The sequence below is a fragment of the Oculina patagonica genome, chromosome 5 (genome assembly GCF_052425735.1).
Source record: "Oculina patagonica isolate OP01 chromosome 5, crgOcupat, whole genome shotgun sequence".
Lineage (NCBI taxonomy): Eukaryota > Metazoa > Cnidaria > Anthozoa > Scleractinia > Oculinidae > Oculina > Oculina patagonica.
The window spans coordinates 1,441,383-1,462,852 of NC_135762.1; the positions used below are offsets into that span (position 1 = coordinate 1,441,383).

Consider the following 21,470-nt stretch of genomic DNA (forward strand, 5'->3'; position numbering starts at 1 on the left):
GAGCCAATCATATCACGCGTTCTATCTAGTAACAAGCAGCATAAGACTGGTAACTAAGCTCTGTTGCAGTTCGGTCTTTGAGCGAAGTTGTTTTTTCGACGGGTAGGGGCAGGGAAACAATAGACTCTGTACGAAAATATGCAGCGGCCATTTGCAATAATTGCGTTTACCCTCACAAGATTTCTATCACAAATCGACAGCTTACTGTACTTTCTGTTTTTCAAATTCAACAAAAATGTTCGAGTGGATCGAAGATTTATATGGTTGCTTTGCGAACTGCGTGTTTCCGTCCAGCCAATACTCCGCACTTTGATTTATCCTCAAATCAAGATCATTCAATAGTCCTGAAACGTAGAGGCAAATAAGATCCCTGAGAAGCAGTGCAACCAATTTTAATTTCGGTGCTGTAAATAACTACCACTCAATCTACGCTTTTACTTTGTTCCCAATCTTGTCACTAGCACGATCGAAAGCTGGTTCGCGACGTTGACTAGTTCTTTTGGATAAGGCTTCTCCCGTGTATTTATTATTTATTTCAGGAATGTTCTTGCCGAGTATATTGTATGGCTGGAGTGCTTTTCTAACTGTTCCTGGTTCGTTTTGATTTAAAAATCGATTGAAAAAGCAGAACTGGCATGAGCGAAACACCACTGAAGCTACTGAAAGCGCTTTGTGGCCTAATTAGACTCTAATTAAAACACCACAGAGAGGCTGTACCTTCAACAACAGAAAAACTTAAATGACCCCCCCCCCCTCCCTCCCAAACAGAAACTTCAAAACTTTTATGACCCCCCAATCCTTTATTATATGCAAACAATTTATTATAAACAATTCATTATAAATGGCAGTATTAGCATTTAGAGAGAAAAAATTTGCTTAATTTTACTTGGCTAAAGCTTGCTTGAACCACCAAGGAAAAAAATCTATAAATTACAAATAAAACATTCAAGTTAAAAATCTAGGATTCGACCCATGGTCATGCATTATGCTGGATGATACATCCTAGTACCCAGGGTCTCTGTTCCCTTTGACCAGACTCGAGGTATAAAAATGTGCTGGATATGAAAAGGCTCAGATGGTTATTCAATAAAGTGTGAATAAATAGCCTTCGTAATATTGTGGGTCCATGAAAATAAGAAAACTTTCATGTCCCCCTACTAACTATCTTGAAACTCTAATGAAGCCCCCCTCCTTAAGACACGCCTTAGGCTTTTCTGCCCCCCTAATAATTAAGCTATCCCCCCGCCCCCAAAAAATAATTAATTAATAATGAACAATCCGTTAGAAGCTAGGAATGTCACTGAATCTCCAATAGATTAAAAAATGACAACTAATACAATTGGCGTTCCCAGGATCGGCTGGAACTATTTAAAACTGTTTTAATCGAAATACCTATAAAGTGAAAGCAGAAGTATGTAGTATCAACTACATATCGCATGTTTTGGTAAGGGAATTTTTAAGGAAGTTATAATGTTCAATGATTTATAGCTCTATTGTTAGTCCTTTTTTGTAGACACACCCCTCAGGAATCATTGAACATGAAATGAAACTCATGTTGGATACTGATATCCCCGGACTTATATAGACATTTCTTTACACAAGTCTATAGACCACGCCCTAACATTGCAAAGTGAGGAACTCGACCAATATTTATAAACATGGACCTCGTACTAGCTCAATAAAATACATGTAATTCAGTTACAACAAATAAGAATACAAATCTATTTTATTCATTGCTAGACTAATATTATACAACTAGTGTTTTCATTTCAGGTTTATTACCAGTACCACTATCAACTATAATCCCATAGATATTTCTACACAATAAAAGACAAAGTTTTCTTTGTTTTAAAAAGAAAAAAGAATTGGCTTCAATAATTTGCAATGCTAAACTGAATTAAAAAAAAATACCGGTATGGGCACATAAGTTCACGCCCCCACCCCTGGAAACTTACTTATGAAAGGTATGATCAGGATGCTTGTTGTGCGCAATTTTTTAAAAGAACCCTAAATAAGACCAATGTATTTGTGGCTTGAGAAAAAATCTAGATAATATTTGTCTAAGTGAGACAATGAGCATCCCTGCTCCTTTCATATGGGATTTGCCCCCCTGCCCCCAGGCTCATGGATGATACCATCTGTTGCTTCTCCCACACAATTTCGAAAGTAAATTTTAGGGCCTGTTTTTTAGCGTGTGTTTAATTGCAAAACCACTATAACCTTGAGATTTGTATTGTTGTATTTAAAGTTAGGATAAGTTTTGGAAATTCTCTTCTATTTATTTTACACTGGGCCCCTGTTGATACCAGTTCTGCGACTGAAGGGGTCACCCTGTTTAAATATCAATTATTATTATTATTTTTATTATTATTACCGGTATTATTATTACAGGTAAATTCCTTACTGCATTTACAGTGGTGCTCTACTAACACAGGCCACCAAACCATTTTTTTTTTTACATCTTTTCATTAACTTTCATATGGCTTCCATTCACATGATTCTAGCCTGCAAATGCAGACGTATTTCCAGAATCGGCCAAAATGCATCTGCATTCGCAGGCTAATTCACATCCGGCAAATCCAAAATAAATGTCAGAGGCCAAGTTGTTAGCTGCCTCTAAAAATGAAAGGCGGCTGTATTCGCAGGCTACCGAGTTGTTGGTTGACCAAAAGGTGACACTGTGCTCAATTTTTCACCAAACCTAACTCATGCATTTCTATTAGCTTATTTATCCAGAAAACTAACTAAAGGAAGGTGGCCACAGTTTATAAGTCATGCACGAACAAGACTGGATTCTTAAAATGAACATAAACATTCTGTCACTCTTAAAATCGAGATCCAACAAAACTATTCACATACAACACAGTACAGTGATTTGTGGTTCATTTAGTAAAAAAATGTTTTAGATTTATTTCAGACTCATTCTCTATTTACTTAATTATTAATTATTTATTATAACCGGTAGTGTGTCTATGAAAGAAACAATGATAAATTGTAAAAAAGTACATGAAAAATAAGTACTGGTCATTCCTCATCATTCTCACTAAACTTGTCCCCTATTAACTGTTGAAGAGGTCTTCATCATCATTGCCTTGTTCTTCTTGGCCTTCCTCCTGATGTTGTTGATCATTTTGCCCTTCTCTTTCCTCTTTTTCTTTATTATCTTCTTCTACTATAACTCCCCTTCCTCCTCATTGATCATATCATCTCATGTCTCTTGAGGTACAGGTGTATATGGTTTGGCCAGGCTGTTAAAAGATGGCAAGGAATTTACTTCATTAATAGACACCAAAACATTGTAGAAAACCAACAATTTTTGTGAATTAAGGGCCCTGATTTTTGGCTTGTCAAATTACAGGGACCATTATCAGGCTTTTGTTTTCAAGCTTGTTCTAGTTGATTCCATTTCATCATTACTTAAAATGGCTCTACAGACAAGTTATTCTGGGCACCACTCAAAGTTTGCAACAGTCAAGTATTCCCTAGATGCATTTTGCAACTAAATTGTTTTGAAAAAAAAGTTTTGTGTTGTGTCACAAAAAGTTTTGTTTTGTCAGAGTCTTTTCACACAATTTGCACAGTTACTGCATGAGTACTGCAATATTTTGGCAACAATTTTTAGTGTTGTGTCTCGACAAGAAATGGGGATTTGTAAGCTATACTCCCTGAATGATCTTTGGTGAGACAGAGAAGAAGTTTTCTTTTTCTAAGATTACAAATACAAATAGGCACTACATGTACAGAGCCCCTGATATGGTTAATCAACGAAGGACTGTTGCAAAACCAAAACAAGAAGGTAAGGTTATACAAATAAAGTTGAGCATTTTTTGCAAGTTAAATGTTTCTTAGAGGTGCTTATGGGCAACAAAAGTCTACTTGGGGCAACCAATAAGACACATGAGCCACCAAAAAAAAAAACAGAACTGGTTACCCAAAGGGCAAATTATAATTGACAATAAAGTAAGTGTAGACCTCTACATTAATAGCAGCCAACCTCATTCTTAAAACTTTGTGGCATCCAAAAGTTTTCTGTCCCCTCAACTCCTCAACATGTGAGGCAAGACAGCAAGGCAGAAATCCTTAACTCCAAATAAAAAGTCTAACCGCAAGCTAACTAAGCTAACTGTAGGCTAACCAGAGTGCTATGTAAGCTAACTGTAATGCTATTGAGGCTAACCGGAGTGCTACGTAGGCTAACCGGAATGGATTGCATGCCTTGCTGCCTCGCACTTTGTGATGACCCCTCCTCAACCTCTCTTAAAAAGACATATTAAACCCTATAACTCCTGAGAAAGTACTGCCAATACGATAAAGGCGCATTTATGAATGGACTTCACAAAATTTAATTACTTTGGCAAGACACAACTTAAAATTAAAATAGTTATTTATCAACACATGGCAGCTGTATATATATACCTTATTTACTCAAACTAATAAGCGCTGATGGCAATTATTAAGTTTTTCACCCCTCAAGTGCTAATCTATACAACACTTTAACATTTAACTAAAAGGAGCGACTTTTGATTGTCGGTATTCGTCCCTTGCAGAAAAGAGAATTTGCACTTGCTGTACCAGCAAAGAACGGTAAATCATTAAAATTGAACTGCAAAGCATTGCTTTTGATGAAAAGAAATTTCCAAGGCTGTTTTAGAGTTGCTTTGTAGTGCTGTTTACAGTCTTATGATATGCCTTGAATAATCGCCGCATGGGAACTGCGGCACTTATTTGGGGGCGGCGCTTATTAATTTTTTTGTCCCAAATGCAGCGCTTTATTCGGGGGTGGCGCTTATTCGAGTAAATAAGGTATACTAGTAAGGGTCAATGCTCACCATTCTAAGTCTCTTCTCATCTTCGGTTTGTGATGCTTTTCCTAATCCAATCCCTGATTCTCATCCTCTAATGCTAAAACAGAAATTCAAAGCATTATTATTATAAATATAAGAATCACAAAAATGCATTATCACATGTTAAGTTAGACTTCAGGATTGTTTTTTAAAAAAATGCACAGGTCACTTGAATGTAGAAAAAAAGATTTTCCTCAGTGAGGGGAAATTTATATGAGGTTAAATGCAATTTAACCAAGTTAACCAACAACAAGTGTCTAGTCAGCTGTCTTGGTGGTAAGGGGTTGCTATAGCTAGATCTTGTCAGGCTCAGTACTCTACATTCCTGGACATTATAGCATGGTGTAATGTCTTCATGCGGTTCTATGGTTCTTGCATAAATCTTGTTTGCTTTAACCAAAAAATATAGCTCAAAATTACAATAAAGTTTCCATTTAATCTTTGTCTTTCTGTCTATTTTAAAGCCCTTGGATGGAGCAGGGTTTAGCAAGCTTGGAAGACAGTATTTACAGTATTTGTCCTATCTTTGGTAAAAAAATGTTTTGTGAAGTTTGTTTTTCATTGCAATGCTGTTCGCTTGAATCCGCCGTCATAAACTGGGGGCGGCGCTTATTAACTTTTTTGTCCCAAATGCGGCGCTTTTTCGAGCGTGGCGCTTATTCGAGTAAAATTAATAAGGTATATGGTGTACTAGTAAGGGTCGATGCTCACCATTCTTAGTCTCCTCGTTCAACCCCTGATCCTCATCCATTAACGCTAAAACAGAAATTTAAAGCATTATTATTATAAACAAGAATTACAAAAATGCATTATCATATGTTGAGTTAAACGGATATTTTCTTTAAAAAAAGGACACATTATAATAAATAAAAAGAGATTTTCCACAGTAAAGGGAAATTTATAAAATATGAGGTTAAATACAATTTAACCAAGTTAAACCAAAGTACCCAAGCACCCAAAGCACCCAAATCATCATCACCAACAACAAGTGTGTAGTCAGCTGCCATGGTGGTCAGTGGTTGCTAGCTCTTGTCAGGCTCAGTACTCTACATTCCTGAACATTATAACATGGTGTAATGTCTTTATGCAGTTTTATGGTTCTTGCATAAATCTTCACTTGTATACTTTAACCGAAAAATATAGCTCGAAATTACAATAAAGTTTCCATTAAATCTTTGTCTTTCTGTCTATTTTCAAGCCCTTTGATGGAGCAGGGCTTTCAAGCATTAAGCAAGCTGGGGAGACAGTATAAACAGTATTTGTGCTATCTTTGGTAAAAGAAAAATGTTTTGTGAAGTTTGCTTTTGCATTGCAATGCTGCTCGTCGTAAACGTGGCGATGCTCTGTCAATTATACTGCTTTCTACCCGTCGCGATAGTTCCTGTTGTATCGCTTCATTAGCCCATATTTTAATAAACATTTGGTCTCAAAGAAGCTTATAGAAGGCCCAATTTTGAAGCTTTTGGGCACTTGCCTCTTCACTGCAAGTCCGCAATTATTAACATGTTTAAGGATCATGATTGAAACTACCTCGTGAGGTAGTTTCAATCATGATCAGAATAATCATGTTTCAATCATGATTCGCGCAAATATGCACTGCCTGATGTGAACACTTTTCACAACAAAACATGTAACTTTTATTCGTGATCAGGCTAGTCATGTTTCACCTAGTGTGAACACAGCTTCACACACTTTACACACAGAGATAATGGCATAGCCACCTAATGAAGACATGTCAAGGCATTGAAATGGATGTGTATTCCTATTTGGTGCAATTTGGACCAGCTACCTGGGGGACAAACCTACTAAAGGGGCAGTGATGCTCGTCCTCTCACTAAGGGGTGTAAATTTCGGGTTCTTGCTCTCACTTAGAGTGTTTCGAGCAAAATGCTAATTTTCCTAACAAACAGCTTTCGGGATGCCAGGCAAAAACAGTGTTTTGTCTGTGTTGCATAAGAAATCGGCCATTGTCCACCAATAGGGCCAATATGGGGTTTAATTTACCTGTTTGATTGTTAAAAGTAGTTTATGGTCACATTTGACTAGTTATCAGGTGTACATGTATGTTTAGAATTTTTCGCATAAAATAAGTGAGACAATTCCAGGACTCTGTTAAGTTCATCACTCTCCTTGGTAGTACAAGCAAGTCAAGCTTAACAGTGAAGCTTAACAAAACAATTAAGGACCTTAAAGGTTGGAACATGAGTGAAGCCAAAGATATCCACTCATTTGAAATGCTGGTCAAATTTATTCAGCAGACAGTGTATTATGCATGGTTCAATGTGACCTGTTAACAACCTACACCCCCCACCCCCACCCCCACCCCCCTGGTAATCCCTGGGACAAGTTGGGCCCTTCGGGTCCGGGGATGGTAAATTGTTTAAAGCAGTGTTGTCCTGGTGGGTGGGCAAATAAAAAAAATAACTTCTGGTTGTTCCTTTGATGTACCTAACTTCATGGTTTAGATGCCAGCGGCTGACAAAACAAATGAAGAAGACTGGATATTTCGAGGAGAAATCTGTCGTATTTGTTACAGAATAGTTGGAGAGCAAGAATTTATTAAAATACTGCTCTTATTATTAAATAGTATTATAGCACTGCCGGTAATCAAAACAGAACTTAATTACAGATTGATACCTGTACAAGTGTAATTATGGTCAGTCTTCTGATTGTATAAAATTGGTAGTTGATTTAAACTTATACAAAAAGAGATAGAGATTTACTAGAAGCACTAGTTTAAATCATTAAAGAAAATTCAGTTTTGCTTTCCTATTTTGACCATAAATGTAGCTAGTATAATAACTTTCTGTCCTTGAGTTATAAGCTTCTTTCTTTTGAGGAAGTGTGGGGAATTAAATAGAGTTATATTTTCATATTTCTTCAAATATAGTAGACAGTTATTTAAATTTGTTTATTTTATATCTGTAGTTCTGGTATCCTTTGTTAAATTAACTCAAAAAGCTTTCAAGTTCTTGACAAAATGTCTGGCTTTCCTGTTGTATATCACAAAGCGACGTATTTATGGTCGATGGGAAGTCCCACAGAAAGGGAATTGCGTCTTTCTGTTTGCCTGGGGGTGGGGAATACATGTAGACCACCATGAAATAAAAAAAAAGTATGCCTGGGAAGAGGGGGTGGTAACAGGTCAGATTAAACCATCCATTACATCATCCTGGAGGCCAATCATTGTGCAATTTATGTTTTGGTTTCCTCCACCAAATATACTCATTCTGCAGTGCTGGTGAGGATGTTAAAGTGAAGGCTTGAAAGCCATAAGTATCTGGAAAAAGTTCTCCAGAGAAAATTAAATACATTATTTCACAGTAAGAGGTTTTAGACTGAGGTGGTTATAGCTTTAAATGCCAGAATAAAATTAAAGGAGAATCACACACTCTAGGATTACGGTGTGTGACATTTGTAGACTGCAGATAAGGGATTGCAGATTGCAGACTGCAGACTTGCTGACTTTTCACTTTGGTTAGCCTAATACGTCACACTTCGGTTAGCCTACTATTCACTCCGGTTAGCCTACAGCTCACTTCGGTTTAAGCTAGCCTGGATAGCATTTCGGTTAGCCTGTTTACGGTTAGCTTTCAATAATACTGTAATGGAAACACAATATATTCTCTTAGTCTGCTTCTGCAGTCTGCTGATGTCAGATACCGCAAGAATTATCCCTTGGTACATCATGCATATCTCTTTTGCAAGCATGGCAACCCATCAATTTATATTTCTAGAGACTGCTTGGTACATGGAAGGAAACATTCAGGAAAATGTACATGTATTGTGATTTCATAATTGTGCCCAGGAGCTTCCTTTTCTTTAAAATAGGTAGCTTTTATCACTGCCAAAAATGATAGATGAAGCAAAGAAATATAACTGACAAAATAAGGGCTCAAAAGTTCAAACTCTCAAAGAATGGAAAATGATTGATTTTACTGCTTTTGACTATATATATTTTTTCCAACTAAGCTGTAAATTTGGAAGCATTATAATTTTGGCGATACAAGGTGTAAATAAACTGAGTAAAAATTTGTGCTCAGCTGACGGCATGACAGTGTTTCTTTATACCCGTGACGAAAACGATTATACGATCTAATACTGCGCAATTAAATAGCATGATAGATCCTAATTGCAAAATGCAAAACACAACAGCGTGGAGAATACAAAATAAAGTGCTTCGCCAGCTTGGTTCGTTCGTGCCGCTTGAGAGCAACACGATCAATAATAAGCTAACTAAGCTTTTAGAAGTAGACATTTTCATTCCATTACTACAAACAGCATTATACAATACATTCACAAAGCTTCTTACCTTCAAATGCAGCTGTAAATGTGTTCGGGAAATACAGAAAGATCCGAAAAAACACACTGTTAAAATCACAAGATTCGGGCTTTCATGATCACTTGGTAAACACCGTCCAGACCGTCCAGTCCCCCAGTAAAATAATCGGACCAGACACGATCACAACGCATTTTCATTGGAAGAAACAACAACGCATATGATTGGGTCGAAAGGTGTTAGTCCATTTTGCAATCAGGACCATTATACAACGCTGCACATAATCTGGGTCGCATTTCTTTTAGCCGGGTGGGGCCTGGTGTCCACCGTTTCATAATTTGGGTCCCGTTTTTTTAAGACCTGGGAACCTCCGTGAGAACTTCAAAATACTTAGTTCAAAACAGTTTCCTGCATTTTTCAGCATCTCAACTTTGACGAATCAATACTACGACTCTTTCTCATGATCAGTGGACGCAACAGTTTTGGTATTAAACAGATGCACAATTACTAGTGAACAAGGTACGATTATTTTCGTGATATTACAAATTACCATATCAACGGTATATCCTGTTAAAAATACCCTTAATTTTCGCTTTAAGTGCTTATAGCTCAAAAGTGAGCTCGGCGACCCTCATTTTTTATGATGGAATATTGATGATCAGCACGTTAAGGTACAACTTTTGGCAAAGTTTTTTTCAAAAAATATCTACATGCCTTAAATTTTCGAAGATTTAAGGTGGCTCTGAACTCCATGTACAGATTTTTTTTAACTTTGCCAAAGTTGTATATTAAAATGCTGATCATTATTCCATCATAAAAAAATGGGGGCGCTGAGCTCGTTTTTGAGTTATAAGCACCATAAGGCGATAATTAAGGGTGTTTTAACAGATTCTACTGTTGCTATGGTTAGCAGTGGCGAAATGGAAATGATCAAAACTTTGTTCTTGTTTGATATTATTATGTAGCAGCAACTGATGTTGTAGTACTGACCCATCACAGTATAATAGCTGGTGTCTTGTCTTTCGTGTATTAATGCACGTGGGCGCGGTTGGCAACGTAACTTTTTGAATGCTTTGTCTGAAATGAATCTCACCAATGTGAAAAAATGGCGGGAAAGCTTCCTACTGCGCACCAAGCTAAATAGTGACGAGGCGCAGCGGATCCATGAGCGAGGGACACTACCAAGTTTCAAAGACCTGTTGGAGGTCATAGAGAAACGCGCAGACGCTGTAAACGATCCAATCTTGGAGAAGCAAGTAGAGCTCCAATCAAGCCTGACAGGAAAAATGAATTTTCGTGAATTTTAATTCTCACGCAAAAGAAAACTTCTTTTTTACGGTTTTCCATTTCATTTAGAGTGACCACTTTTAAAACACCAGCACCAGCCATGATATCCATATAGAAGTTTGTCTCACGAAGCCACTGCTTTGGAAATCATGAGATTCTCGTACACCTTGTGACTACTAAGGCACTGCATTCAAGGTTGTAATAGCACAAGGGCTATAAAGTAGCCTGAGTAGCTGGCGGTTTTGTTCCCTGTGGTTTTGCCTCCAAATTCTTAAACCTCCCGGTTTCACGGTAGAAGTAATATTTTTGTTTCGCCTGGAGGTTCGCGAAATCGCGATTCTACTAAACACATTGGCATACTATAAAAGCAGTTTCAAACAAGCCTGTACAAAAGTGAAGGACGAAAACTAATTTCCCTTTATCCAATTAAGAACAAATCAGCAAGATCCCTGTCAAATTTGACAATTTATTTTCAGCAATAGACCCTTAAATTCAAGTCTAAAGAATTAGGGTTTGTCTCAGTCTCCCTTAAAACATTACCTTATAACTATATGCATGCATGAAATCTTCGCGTGAATTAATAGAATCATTCGTTGTCTCGTAGTAAAACAGAAACGGGTATAAATTTAACAACATTATTGCTGAATCCAAATACATGCATTCTCCGTTTCGATCACTTCATAGCCACATGCAATGCTATTTATGTCTCACTGCAACACCGCTAATAAAAAATACTGTAGTCATCCGCCCGAAAATTTTCCAAACAAGACTAAGGCCCTTTGCGACAGGAGGACAAGCCTTGCCACGCATCCAGCATTTTTTCCCATGCAGATTCAATCTGCTAAACTTATTCAATTTTTTTAAATTTTTGATTGCTACTGTATACTACTGTACACGTCATCGAAATTCTAAAAAAAGCTCAATTAGGCACACGCTACAAAAAAATGATTCTTACAGTCCTTGTTTAGATGGTTTTAGAGCTTACAATTTGACTTCTCAATAAATGTATTTAAAAGATGGAAAACTGTTGTCTTATTAGTTATACACTAAATATGATGCAAACAGTCGTATCGGTTTGTAGGAGCCTACAGGTCTTGTGTTTGCGCCTGTCTTCGTAAACTCGCCAAGTCGTGATTGACAAGTAAAATCAAAATGTGCATAATTATTTATGGCATAAATCATAATTGCAAATGTCTATCTCTAGCAGGTAAGGTTCCATTCTGAATTATGCTAGCTTTATTTTATTTTTTTAATCCCTGCAGTTCACTTTCGCTTTTTACCCCTGGATCCTGTTCCGGAAGAGCCAGCCTTCTTGCCACTGCTCTGCTGGTCAACCCTCTTTTTGGATGCTATTGTTATCTGCAATGGCTTTCCTGTTTTCTTCGAAGGCGCCTTTTCTTCCACTGGTTTCGGCAGTGGTCTCCCTCCTTGGCTTGCACTTCCTTTGGTTTTGATTTTTTTCTCAGCGTCCTTGCCACTGCTCTTGCCAACCTTTGTTTTGGCTTTTCCTTCGTCTTGTAATGGGTGCCGTTCTGTTTGCTTTGCAGACGTCGATACTTTTTCCAGCTTTGGCAATGGTCTCGGCTCTTTTCGTGGACTACTTGGACTTTCTTTATCACTGACGACTTTCTCTGGCTTTCCCTGGTATCCTTTAGGAGGACGAGTCTCCTTGATAACTTCCATTTTCGCCATTTCGTTTTCATTTTCCTTTCCTTTTGATTTTTCTCTTTCGCTTTTCTGATCGGAAAACTCATCTTGATTTTTCGCATTTGCATTCTTCTGCATCTGGTCAACACCATCTTCTTTAATTTCTTCTTCTTCTTTTTTCTTCTTCTCTGATTGTTCCTCCTTTCCATCCACTTCCATGGCTCCTTCAGGTTGTTGGTCTTGTTGTGTATCACTAATTGTTAAGTTTTTCAGGTCTTCGCTCGTCAATGCTCCATCTGATGTCATTTTTCCACTTCCAGGAATCGTGTCTTGCGTGGGTGTGATTGGAGGACTTGTTTCTGGGTCCATTCTCTGTTTCTTGCTATTCCCGCTGCTTTCTTCATCGTTTGCTTTTACATTAGTTTGCGGTTGATTTTTTCTCTCTCCTTTTCTTTTGTTATTTTGGGCGGCTGGGGGCTTCAAATACGTTACAGATGGTGGCCGTTTCCCTTCTTCTTTCACCTCCAACTTTAGATCCTTAATTGAAATCTTATTCTCGTCATCCTTCTCTGCGCCCTTGTTTCTTTTCTCCGACACTTTTATTTTCAAGGAGAGCGGATTTTCCTTTTGCAGTATCGTAAACTCTCCTGGTAGAACATCAAGGCGTTTTTCTTGGTCATCGGTCTCAAACAGGAAGCATCCAATATTCACGTTGTAGCGTTGCCCGGATGACCGTATGTTGGCAATAAATATCACAAACCTTTTCAAGTTGTAGGTCGGCATGTTATTCCACACGGTGTTTTCGTCTCCTCCGCTTGGTCGCGCCAAACCGAGCTGATGGTGGGAATGCCATTCACCGATGTGACAAACGCCTTCGTTTTGGGTCAAGTACGAACCAACACGCTCCAAGTAATTCACATCTTGGTAGAAAGAGACCGAAGTTCTTGTACATCCCTGGCCAGGACCGAGAACGAGTTGAATAACAGCGGTGTGTTTATCAGCCCACAAACCAAACAGATCTCCTCCAGTTTCAATGTTCGGTTTCTTCAGAACCCAGGCACAAAGCTCTTTGTAATCTTTTTCATAGATCAGAACGTTAAAACTCCTAAGTGATTCACTAGATTTCCTGCTGCCCCCAAACCAAGACATGGTTACTGAAGTATTCAACGTTTTTTGTGTGACTCAATGTTCGTGTGTATCGTCGAACACTCGGTTGAAAGTGATAAATAGTGTATCGCGGAAGTTGGCTTTTCTCGGAAAACGCGTGTTGTGACCGTAAACAATGACCTTTTCGTTACGTTTTGACAGGCCTGGCGGATGTTGTGTTATGCAGCCAAATTACAAATTTCACGAAAGTTTTACTTTTTATTTTCTTCTTTGTCTGATTTAGAGGTTTCACTTTCCATAATTTCTTGAACCTTTTTTTTCAGTTTCACCGAAGCCCTAACAGCTGTCATTTATGGTAATTCATTTGTATGTTCACTTTTCCGAGAAGCAATCTCTTGTGAAAAATGAATAAATGAAGCGTGACTCTTGGAAACGTGACTTGAATCCAAAAACCTGTTTTACTCATTCAAATCAACTGTTTCAAGAGCATCGTCAGTTTACATGTAGGTCGTCTAATAACTTAGTCCACTATTTCGTGGCCAAACGTCTTAACGACGATTTTTCAGACTTATTAATGACATCATCGTATTAACTGCGCATGCATGCACGGCTGAATATTAAATTTATACTAGCGTCAGGATTAAGCGGATCAGCACAAACACAAACCAAAATTTACCAGAATATTATCCTAATACGTGTCAAAGGGCGGAGCGTTTGTCATGTTGACGTTATGTTCCGACTTTTCCGGGAACTCAAACGTAACGGGACACTGAATATGCACATTATAAGCTTAAAAACATTTCCACGAACCTACGTAGAAACATAGTTAAATATTTTTTGGACATTGCTGGCTGGAAAGCTAACAATTTGCCAAATGTGTTGCCAAATTCATTCACGTAAGAGTTTAAATTGAAAGAGACTCAAAAACACCATTGAAAACAGTATCATTAAGTTTTTTTATGTATTTAATTGAACAAACCAAGGCAAAAGGGCATTATAATATTTAACAAGGCCAAGGAAAATACTGAATGTGTGCTTAAAAGTTTTTTTTAACGCAATTACAGTTGTTAAAAAAAAAAAGAATAATAAGCATAAACCCAAAACTAGGAGAGAAACAAAACTACTGATGCCGAGATGAAGCGGGCTCATGGTTAAAATGTTTAGCTTCGACCCCCAATAAACAATTAACTTAGTGTAAGTACTCTATAATTGAAAGTACCCAGACTAGCTAGAGGAGAATCAAACCCTCGCTCGAATCGAACCCTCGGATTCTCGAAACTCCCGATTTCTCGAACCAGTTTTCGTTTCCCTTCGATAGCACTTCTTTGTAATTTTACCCCCAAATTCGTTAACCTCCCGATTTTTCGAAGCAATATTTTTTTTATCATTTGCCTCATTTTTTTTTTGTTTTGTTTTATTTAACATTAAAAGTTGTTTGTTTCCCGGGTAAACTGCTAAGCAAAACAACGATCATATTGACTTTTTGAAAATTTTACATCAAGCCTGAAAAAGACCAGTCAAACTGGCGGACACGTTGATTTCTAAACTAATTTTAACCTCGGAAGAATACCAGAAAACAGACTACTTTTATATCTATTTTATTGTTTTTTTTTTGCAATATTTTTGTTTTCCCTGGAGGCTCGAGAAATCGGGATTCTACTGTACACATTGGCATGATACAGCCGTTTCAAACGAGCTTGCACAAAAGTGAAAGACAGAAACTAATTTTACTTTTTGTAATTAAGCACAAATCAGCAAGCTCCCTGCCAAAATTTGACAATTTATTTTCAACAATTGGCTCTTAAATCCAAATCTTAAAAGTTTATTAGGATCATCATTTGTTGTTTCATAGTATAACAGAAACGGGTTTAAATTTAAATGGATAACATCATCGGTGAATCCAGACACATGCACTCTCCGTTTTGATCAATTTATCGCTACATGTGATGTAATTAATCTCTCATTCCAACACCCCATGTATTACTGTAGTCATCCCACAGTATATTTTCTTACAATATTTTCTTAGCAAGAAAAGGTCCTTTGCATGACACGGAAGGGCAAGCCTTGTCATCCAGCAATTTTTTTGTAATACAATTCTCTAAATTTTTAAAATTTTCTTTATGTTTGATTGCTACAGTAATCTACACCAAAATTCTGAAAAATCTTAATAAAGCACACGCTACAAAAATGATTTTTATAGTCTTCGTATAGACGGTTTAATTTCAGGGCTTAAAATTTGACTCCTCAATTATTAATATGTTTTGTGACATGCGTCCTGCATACTGCTAGGATCAACAATGTCGAAATCATCAAATGTGTAGTAAATAATAAAGATGGTAAATGTTAAGCTCGATAATAAATGATAAAGATGAAATGTTCATTATGTCACGAGCGTGGGACAAAGAAAAAATCTCAGTCCCCAACGGGAATCAAACCCAGTCGCCCCAGAACATTTCATCTTTATCGGTTTGGAGGAGCTTTCAGTCACTGTGTTTGCATCTGTCTCTACAAACCCGCCTTAAATGCCGGTAATACAATTTTTAAAAAGTAAAACAAAAATGTCCTAATGGCATAAATCATTATTGCAAATATCCGTCTCGATTAATTAAGGTTCCATTTTGAATTATGCTAGGTTTGTATTTTTATCATCACTGCAGTTCAGTTTTGCTTTTTACTCTTGGAACCTATTCCGGAAGACCCAGCTTTCTTACCGCTGCTCAGCCCAGTCTTTTTAGCTGTTGCCTTTATTTGCAATGGCTTTGCTGCTTCCTTCGAAGGCGCCTTTTTTTTCATCAATTTTGGGAGTTGTCTCACTCTATCCTTGGCTTGTACTTTCTTTGGTTTCGATTTTTTTCTCAGCTTCTTTGCCACTGCTCTGGCCAACCTTTGTCGCAGCTTTTCCTTGAACTTGCAATGGTTGCCGTCCTGTTTGCTTAGCAGAAGTCGTTTCTTTCTCCAGCGTTGGAATACTTGGGCTTTCTTTATCACTGACGACTTTCTCTGGCTTTCCCTGGTCTCCTACAGGAGGACGAGTCTCCTTGGTTACTTCCATTTTCGCCATTTCTTTGTCATTTTTTTCTTCTTTCGATTTTTCTTTCTCGCTTTTCTGATCGGAAAACTCATTTTCATTTTTCGCACTTAAATTCTTCTTGTCAACATCATCATGTTTAATTTCTTTTTCTTCTTCCTTCTTTTCTAGTTCTTCCTGCGTTCCATCCACTTTCATGGCTTCTTCAGGTTGTTCATCTGGCGGTTTAACATTAATTGTTAAACTTTTAAGGTCTTCATTTGTCAATGATTGATCTGGTGACATTTTTCCATTCTCTTGAATTGTGTTCTCTGCGGGTGTTATTGGAAGACTTGTTTCTGGGGCCAGTTCTTTCTCCATCGTTTGCACTGGTCTCGGTTCTTGTCGTGGAATACTTGGAATTTCTTTATCACTGACGACTTCCTCTGGCTTTTCCTGGTTTTCTTTAGTAGGACGAGGTTCCTTGGTAACGTGCACTTCTTTTTCATTTTCTTCTCCTTTTGATTTTCCTTTCTCGCTTTTCTGATCGGAAAACTCATTTTCGTTTTCCGCACTTGAATTCTTCTTGTCAACATCATCATGTTTGATTTCTTTTTCTTCTTCCTTCTTTTCTAGTTCTTCCTGCGTTCCATTCACTTTCGTGGCTTCTTCAGGTTGTTCGCCTCGCAGTGTAGCATTAATTGGTACATTTTTTAGGTCTTCGCTTATCAGTGATCGATCTGGTGACATTTTTCCACTTTCAGGAATTGTGTTCTTCGCAGGGGCGATTAAAGGACTTGTTTCTGGGTCTATTTCTTTCTCCATCGTTGGCACTGGTCTCGGTTCTTGTCGTGGAATACTTGGAATTTCTTTATCACTGACGACTTTCTCTGGCTTTTCCTGGTCTTCTTCAGTAGGACGAGGTTCCTTGGTAACGTGCATTTCTTTTTCATTTTCTTCTTCTTTTAATTTTTCTTTCCCGTTTACTTGATCAGAAAACTCATCTTGATTTTTCGCACTTGGATTCTTCGACTTTGTCTGGTCAACATCATCATGTTTGATTTCTTTTTCTTCTTCCTTCTTCTCTGGTTCTTCCTGCGTTCCATCCACTTTCATGACTCTTTCAGGTTGTTCGTCACGCAAATTTTTTAGGTCTTTGCTTGTCAATGATAGATCTGGTGACATTTTTCCACTTTCAGGAATTGTGTTCTTCTCTGTGGGTGTTATTGGAGGACTTGTTCCTGGGTCCACTTCATTCTCCATCATTGGCACTGGTCTTGGCTCTTGTTGTGGAATACTTGGACTTTCTTTATCACTGACGACTTTCTCTGGCTTTCCCTGGTCTCCTTCAGTAGGAAGAGGTTCCTTGGTAACTTCCATTTCTTTTTCTTTTTCTTCTTCTTTCGACTTTTCTTTCCCGTTTTCTTGATCAGAAAAATCATCTTGATTTTTCGCATTTGGATTCTTCGACTTCTTCTGGTCAACATCATCAGGTTTGATTTCTTCTTCTTCTTTCTTGTTCTCTGGTTGTTCGTTCTTTTCATCCACTTCCATGGCTCCTTCATCATGTTGTTCGTCTTGATGTGCATCATTAATTGTTACGTTTTTCAGGTCTTTGGTTGCCAATAAACCATCTGGTGCCATTTTTTCACTTCCCGCAATTGCGTCCTCTGTGGGTGTGATAGGAGCGCTTGTTTCTGTGTCCATTTTTTGTTTCTTGCTATCTCCGCTACTTTCTTCATTGTTTGATTTTGCTTCAGTCTGCGTTTGATAAGTTTTCTCTCGGTTTCTCTTCATTTGGGAAGTGGTTAGGGGCTTCAAATACGTTACACTTGGCCGTCGTTTCCTTCCTTCCTTCACCTCCAACTTCAGATCCTTGATTGGAATCTTATTCTCGCCATCCTTCTCTGCGCCATTGTTTCTTTTCTCGAACACTTCTTTTTTCAAAGAAAGCAGATTTTCCTTTTGCAGTATCGTGAATTCTCCTGGTAGAACATTAAGGCGGTTCCCTTGTTGATCGGTCTCAAACAGGAAACATCCAATATTCACGTTGTAGCTTCTCTTGGCTGACTGTATGTTAGCAATGAATATTACGAACCTTTTCAAGTTGTAGGTTGGCATGTTGTTCCATACGGTGTTTTCGTCTCCTCCGCTTGGCCGCGCCAAACCGAGCTGATGGTGGGAATGCCACTCACCGATGTGGCAAACGCCTTCATTTTGGGTCATGTACGAACCAACACGCTGCAAGTAGTCGATGTCTTGGTAGAATGAGGTTGACGTTCTTCTGCACCCTTGGCCAGGTCCGAGGACAAGTTGAATGACAGCGATGTGTTTGTCGGCCCACAAACCAAACAGATCTCCTCCAGTCTCGATCTCCGGCTTCTTCAGCACCCAGGCACAAAGCTCTTTGTAATCTTCTTCATAGATCACAACTTCAAACCTCCTAGACGTTTCTTTCGGTTTCTCAGATGGGAGACGTTTAATGTAAGTTACAGATGGCGATTTTCCTCCTTCCTTCACCCTCAACTGCAGATCCTTGATCGTGATTTTATTATCGTCTACTTCTGCGCCTTTGTTTTTCTCCACCGACACTTTCCCGGAAAATGGGCTTTCCTTTTGCAGTAAAGTAAACTTTCCACGCAGTACATCAAGGTGATTTCCTTTTTCATCGGTCTCAAACAGGAAGCATCCAACATCCACGTAATAACTGTGCTTGTTAGACTGTATGTTAGCAATGAATATCACGAACCTTTTCAAGTTGTAGGTCGGCATGTTATTCCACACGGTGTTCTCGTCTCCTCCGCTTGGCTCTGCCAAACCGAGCTGATGGTGGGAATGCCACTCGCCGATGTGACAAACGCCTTCATTTTGAGTCATGTACGAACCAACACGCTGCAAGTAGTCGATGTCTTGGTAGAATGAGGCTGTAGTTCTTCTGCATTCTTGGCCAGGACCGAGGACGAGTTGAATAACAGCGGTGTGTTTGTCGGCCCACAAACCAAACAGATCTCCTCCAGTTTCAATGTTTGGTTTCTTCAGTACCCATGCACAAAGCTCTTTGTAATCTTTTTCATAGATCAGAACGTTAAAACTCCTTGGTGATTCACTAGATTTCCTGCCTCCAAACAACCAAGACAAGGCCATAGTGAAGTACTGAGCGTTTTGTATAGGATTCGAAGTTCGTTGCTTCGTCAAAGACTCGGTCGAAAGTGATAACTTGTGTATTACGGAAGTTGGCTTTTCTCGGAAAGCACGTGTTGTGACCTAAACAATGACCTTTTTGTTACGTTCTGACAGTTTCATTTTTCTTTTTTTTGTCTGATTTAGAGGCTTCACTTTCGATAATTTTGAACCTTTCTTTAAGTTTCAGTAGAGTCCAAACAGCTGTCAGTTTATTTTTAAAAATCATTTGTTTGTTAACTTTTCCGAGAAGCAATCTCTTGTTAAAAATGAATACATTAAGCGTGACTCTTAAAAACGTGACTTAATTCCCGATATCTGTTTAACACATTCAAATCAACTGTTTCAAAAGCATCGTCAGTTCACATGTACAGTCGACTCCCGATAACTCGAACCTTCAAGGGAAATCGAAAAAGGTTCGAGATATCGAGTTAACGGGAGTTCGAGTTACTGAGGGTTCGAGTTATCGGGATTCAACTGTAGGTCCTTTAACTTCACTATTTGGTCAAAGGACGATTTTTCAAACTTATTAATGACATCATCCTATTACGTACGATATGCATCAAAAAATTGCACGGCTGAATAGTTTATACTAGCGTCAAGGACTGAACGGATCAGCACAAACACAATGTTGATCAACCTTTGGCCTGACAACGTTTTCCGAGAAAACTAAATTGGCCAGAATATCAATATCCTAATACGTGACAAAGGGAGGAGCGTTTGTCATGTTGACGTTATGTTCCGACTTTTCCTAGAACTCAACGCAACAAGACACTGAATAAGCATAAAAACATTGTCACGAATCGAACATAGATCGAAACATAATTTGGATATTGGACATTTGGAAATTGTCACCTGAAAAGTCTACTACTTACCAAGTGAGTTGCCAAATTTATACAACTGAGGGGTTCAAAGAGGGCTTAAAAACACATACATACATTCAGGTTTTTTTTACAGGAGAGAGGAAAAAGTATCGAGTTAACAAAGATGGAGAACATGCCCAATAAGGAAACAGTAAACTTTGATCCTGAAACTGGAAAGATCACGCCGATCGCAACTGACAAGACTGTAGCACTAAAAATGGCAGCCGACGGTTTTTTCTCCGTTACTGGGGGAGAACGGGTACTCGGGTGCGTCGTATTCAGTGTGGCAGAACAAGCGAACTACTGTTTCATGTAACCAAACAGCACATGACAACAACACAAGATATCGGATTAAGCATTTAGAGAACTGAGTTGTCAGTGACTCTTATCATTTAGCGATGTTCCTGTTATATGTACACATAATTTTGACTCAAGATTATGAACACTGCTTGAACTGCTTGGACTTCAGTCGGTGTCAAGTACTGGTAGCTAAAATACGCTTCGTATTGGCCTATAGTAGTGATAGGTCACTGGATCTGTGTTTTCAGTAGGTTACAATTTACGCAAAGAATTGTCCGGAGTGATAAACACTAGTACTTGCGCACTTTTGTAATATGCACGGAATAGAATCAAGCCCGGCTACCAGACTTTACCTCTCAGTGACTTAAAGTTTATTCAATCGATTATTTACACACTCAGGAATTTTGAGTTGAGCATAGTTAGTTTCAATAGGACGGTCTTAACACAATCTTATATGATTCCAATAAAAGTGTTAGAGCTTTCCTTGGACACTTTTAGTCGATTTTCCACGCATGAATACCATGTTTGTGGGTCCCGCGCATGCACAGAAAGCAGAAGAGGAAAACAAATACGTCTGTTATATGCTCTTGTGATTTGCCAAAGCAAATACGTGAACCTCGCCGCAAGAAAATTAGTTTGATTAAGATACTGGGATCAACGCATCTTTTCGAAAGCGAAAAGAGATTATATTAGTAACCTTGCTAAGGGCAGTATTTAACAACTGGTTCATGCTTCAGCGTACACTATCGAATTATGGTGCTAGCTCACGTATACTGAATTTAATTGCGGCCTTCTGCTAACTATGTTATAAAATATCTTAAAGTTTCTCCTTATGTTCTCTGTTGCTATGCACAAATATGTAGTCCAATAAATTGGTCATATAGAAATGCCTTTTGAAGAGGCTTAGTTCACAAGCTATAAATTAAACACTGACGCAGCTAGCAACCGTAAAAATG

At 38.3% G+C, this 21,470-nt stretch overlaps 2 protein-coding genes and 2 long non-coding RNA genes across 5 annotated transcripts; 1 reads left to right on the forward strand and 3 right to left on the reverse strand.

Annotated features, from left to right (window-relative positions):
* Positions 1 to 1,693: 1,693 nt before the first annotated feature.
* On the reverse strand, positions 1,694 to 9,203 carry LOC144654765 (uncharacterized). Of its 2 annotated transcripts, none has more exons than XR_013570977.1 (3): positions 9,157 to 9,203; positions 4,830 to 4,902; positions 1,694 to 3,248 (listed from the first exon to the last, which is right to left on the reverse strand). It is a non-coding gene; the product is annotated as an uncharacterized LOC144654765 (long non-coding RNA). The 2 variants fall into 2 exon arrangements; XR_013570978.1 differs by lacking the exon at positions 9,157 to 9,203 and adding an exon at positions 5,556 to 5,568.
* A 1,711-nt stretch (positions 9,204 to 10,914) lies between these two features.
* LOC144654710 (uncharacterized) lies at positions 10,915 to 13,363 on the reverse strand. Its single transcript, XM_078514936.1, has one exon. The coding sequence runs from the start codon at positions 13,204 to 13,206 to the stop codon at positions 11,674 to 11,676; it is 1,533 nt and encodes a 510-aa protein (XP_078371062.1). The 5' UTR covers positions 13,207 to 13,363; the 3' UTR covers positions 10,915 to 11,673.
* A 1,514-nt stretch (positions 13,364 to 14,877) lies between these two features.
* On the reverse strand, positions 14,878 to 19,401 carry LOC144654682 (uncharacterized). Its single transcript, XM_078514890.1, has one exon. It carries the CDS (start codon positions 19,313 to 19,315, stop codon positions 15,980 to 15,982), a length of 3,336 nt encoding a protein of 1,111 aa, XP_078371016.1. The 5' UTR covers positions 19,316 to 19,401; the 3' UTR covers positions 14,878 to 15,979.
* A 164-nt stretch (positions 19,402 to 19,565) lies between these two features.
* LOC144654767 (uncharacterized) lies at positions 19,566 to 21,003 on the forward strand. The gene is made up of 2 exons (XR_013570980.1): positions 19,566 to 20,229; positions 20,309 to 21,003. It is a non-coding gene; the product is annotated as an uncharacterized LOC144654767 (long non-coding RNA).
* Positions 21,004 to 21,470: the final 467 nt, after the last annotated feature.

What these genes read in the sequence shown, in the direction of transcription:
- LOC144654710 (XM_078514936.1), bottom strand. Translation starts at nt 13,206, where the DNA reads ATGTCTTGGTTTGGGGGCAGCAGGAAATCTAGTGAATCACTTAGGAGT.
- LOC144654682 (XM_078514890.1), bottom strand. Translation starts at nt 19,315, where the DNA reads ATGGCCTTGTCTTGGTTGTTTGGAGGCAGGAAATCTAGTGAATCACCA.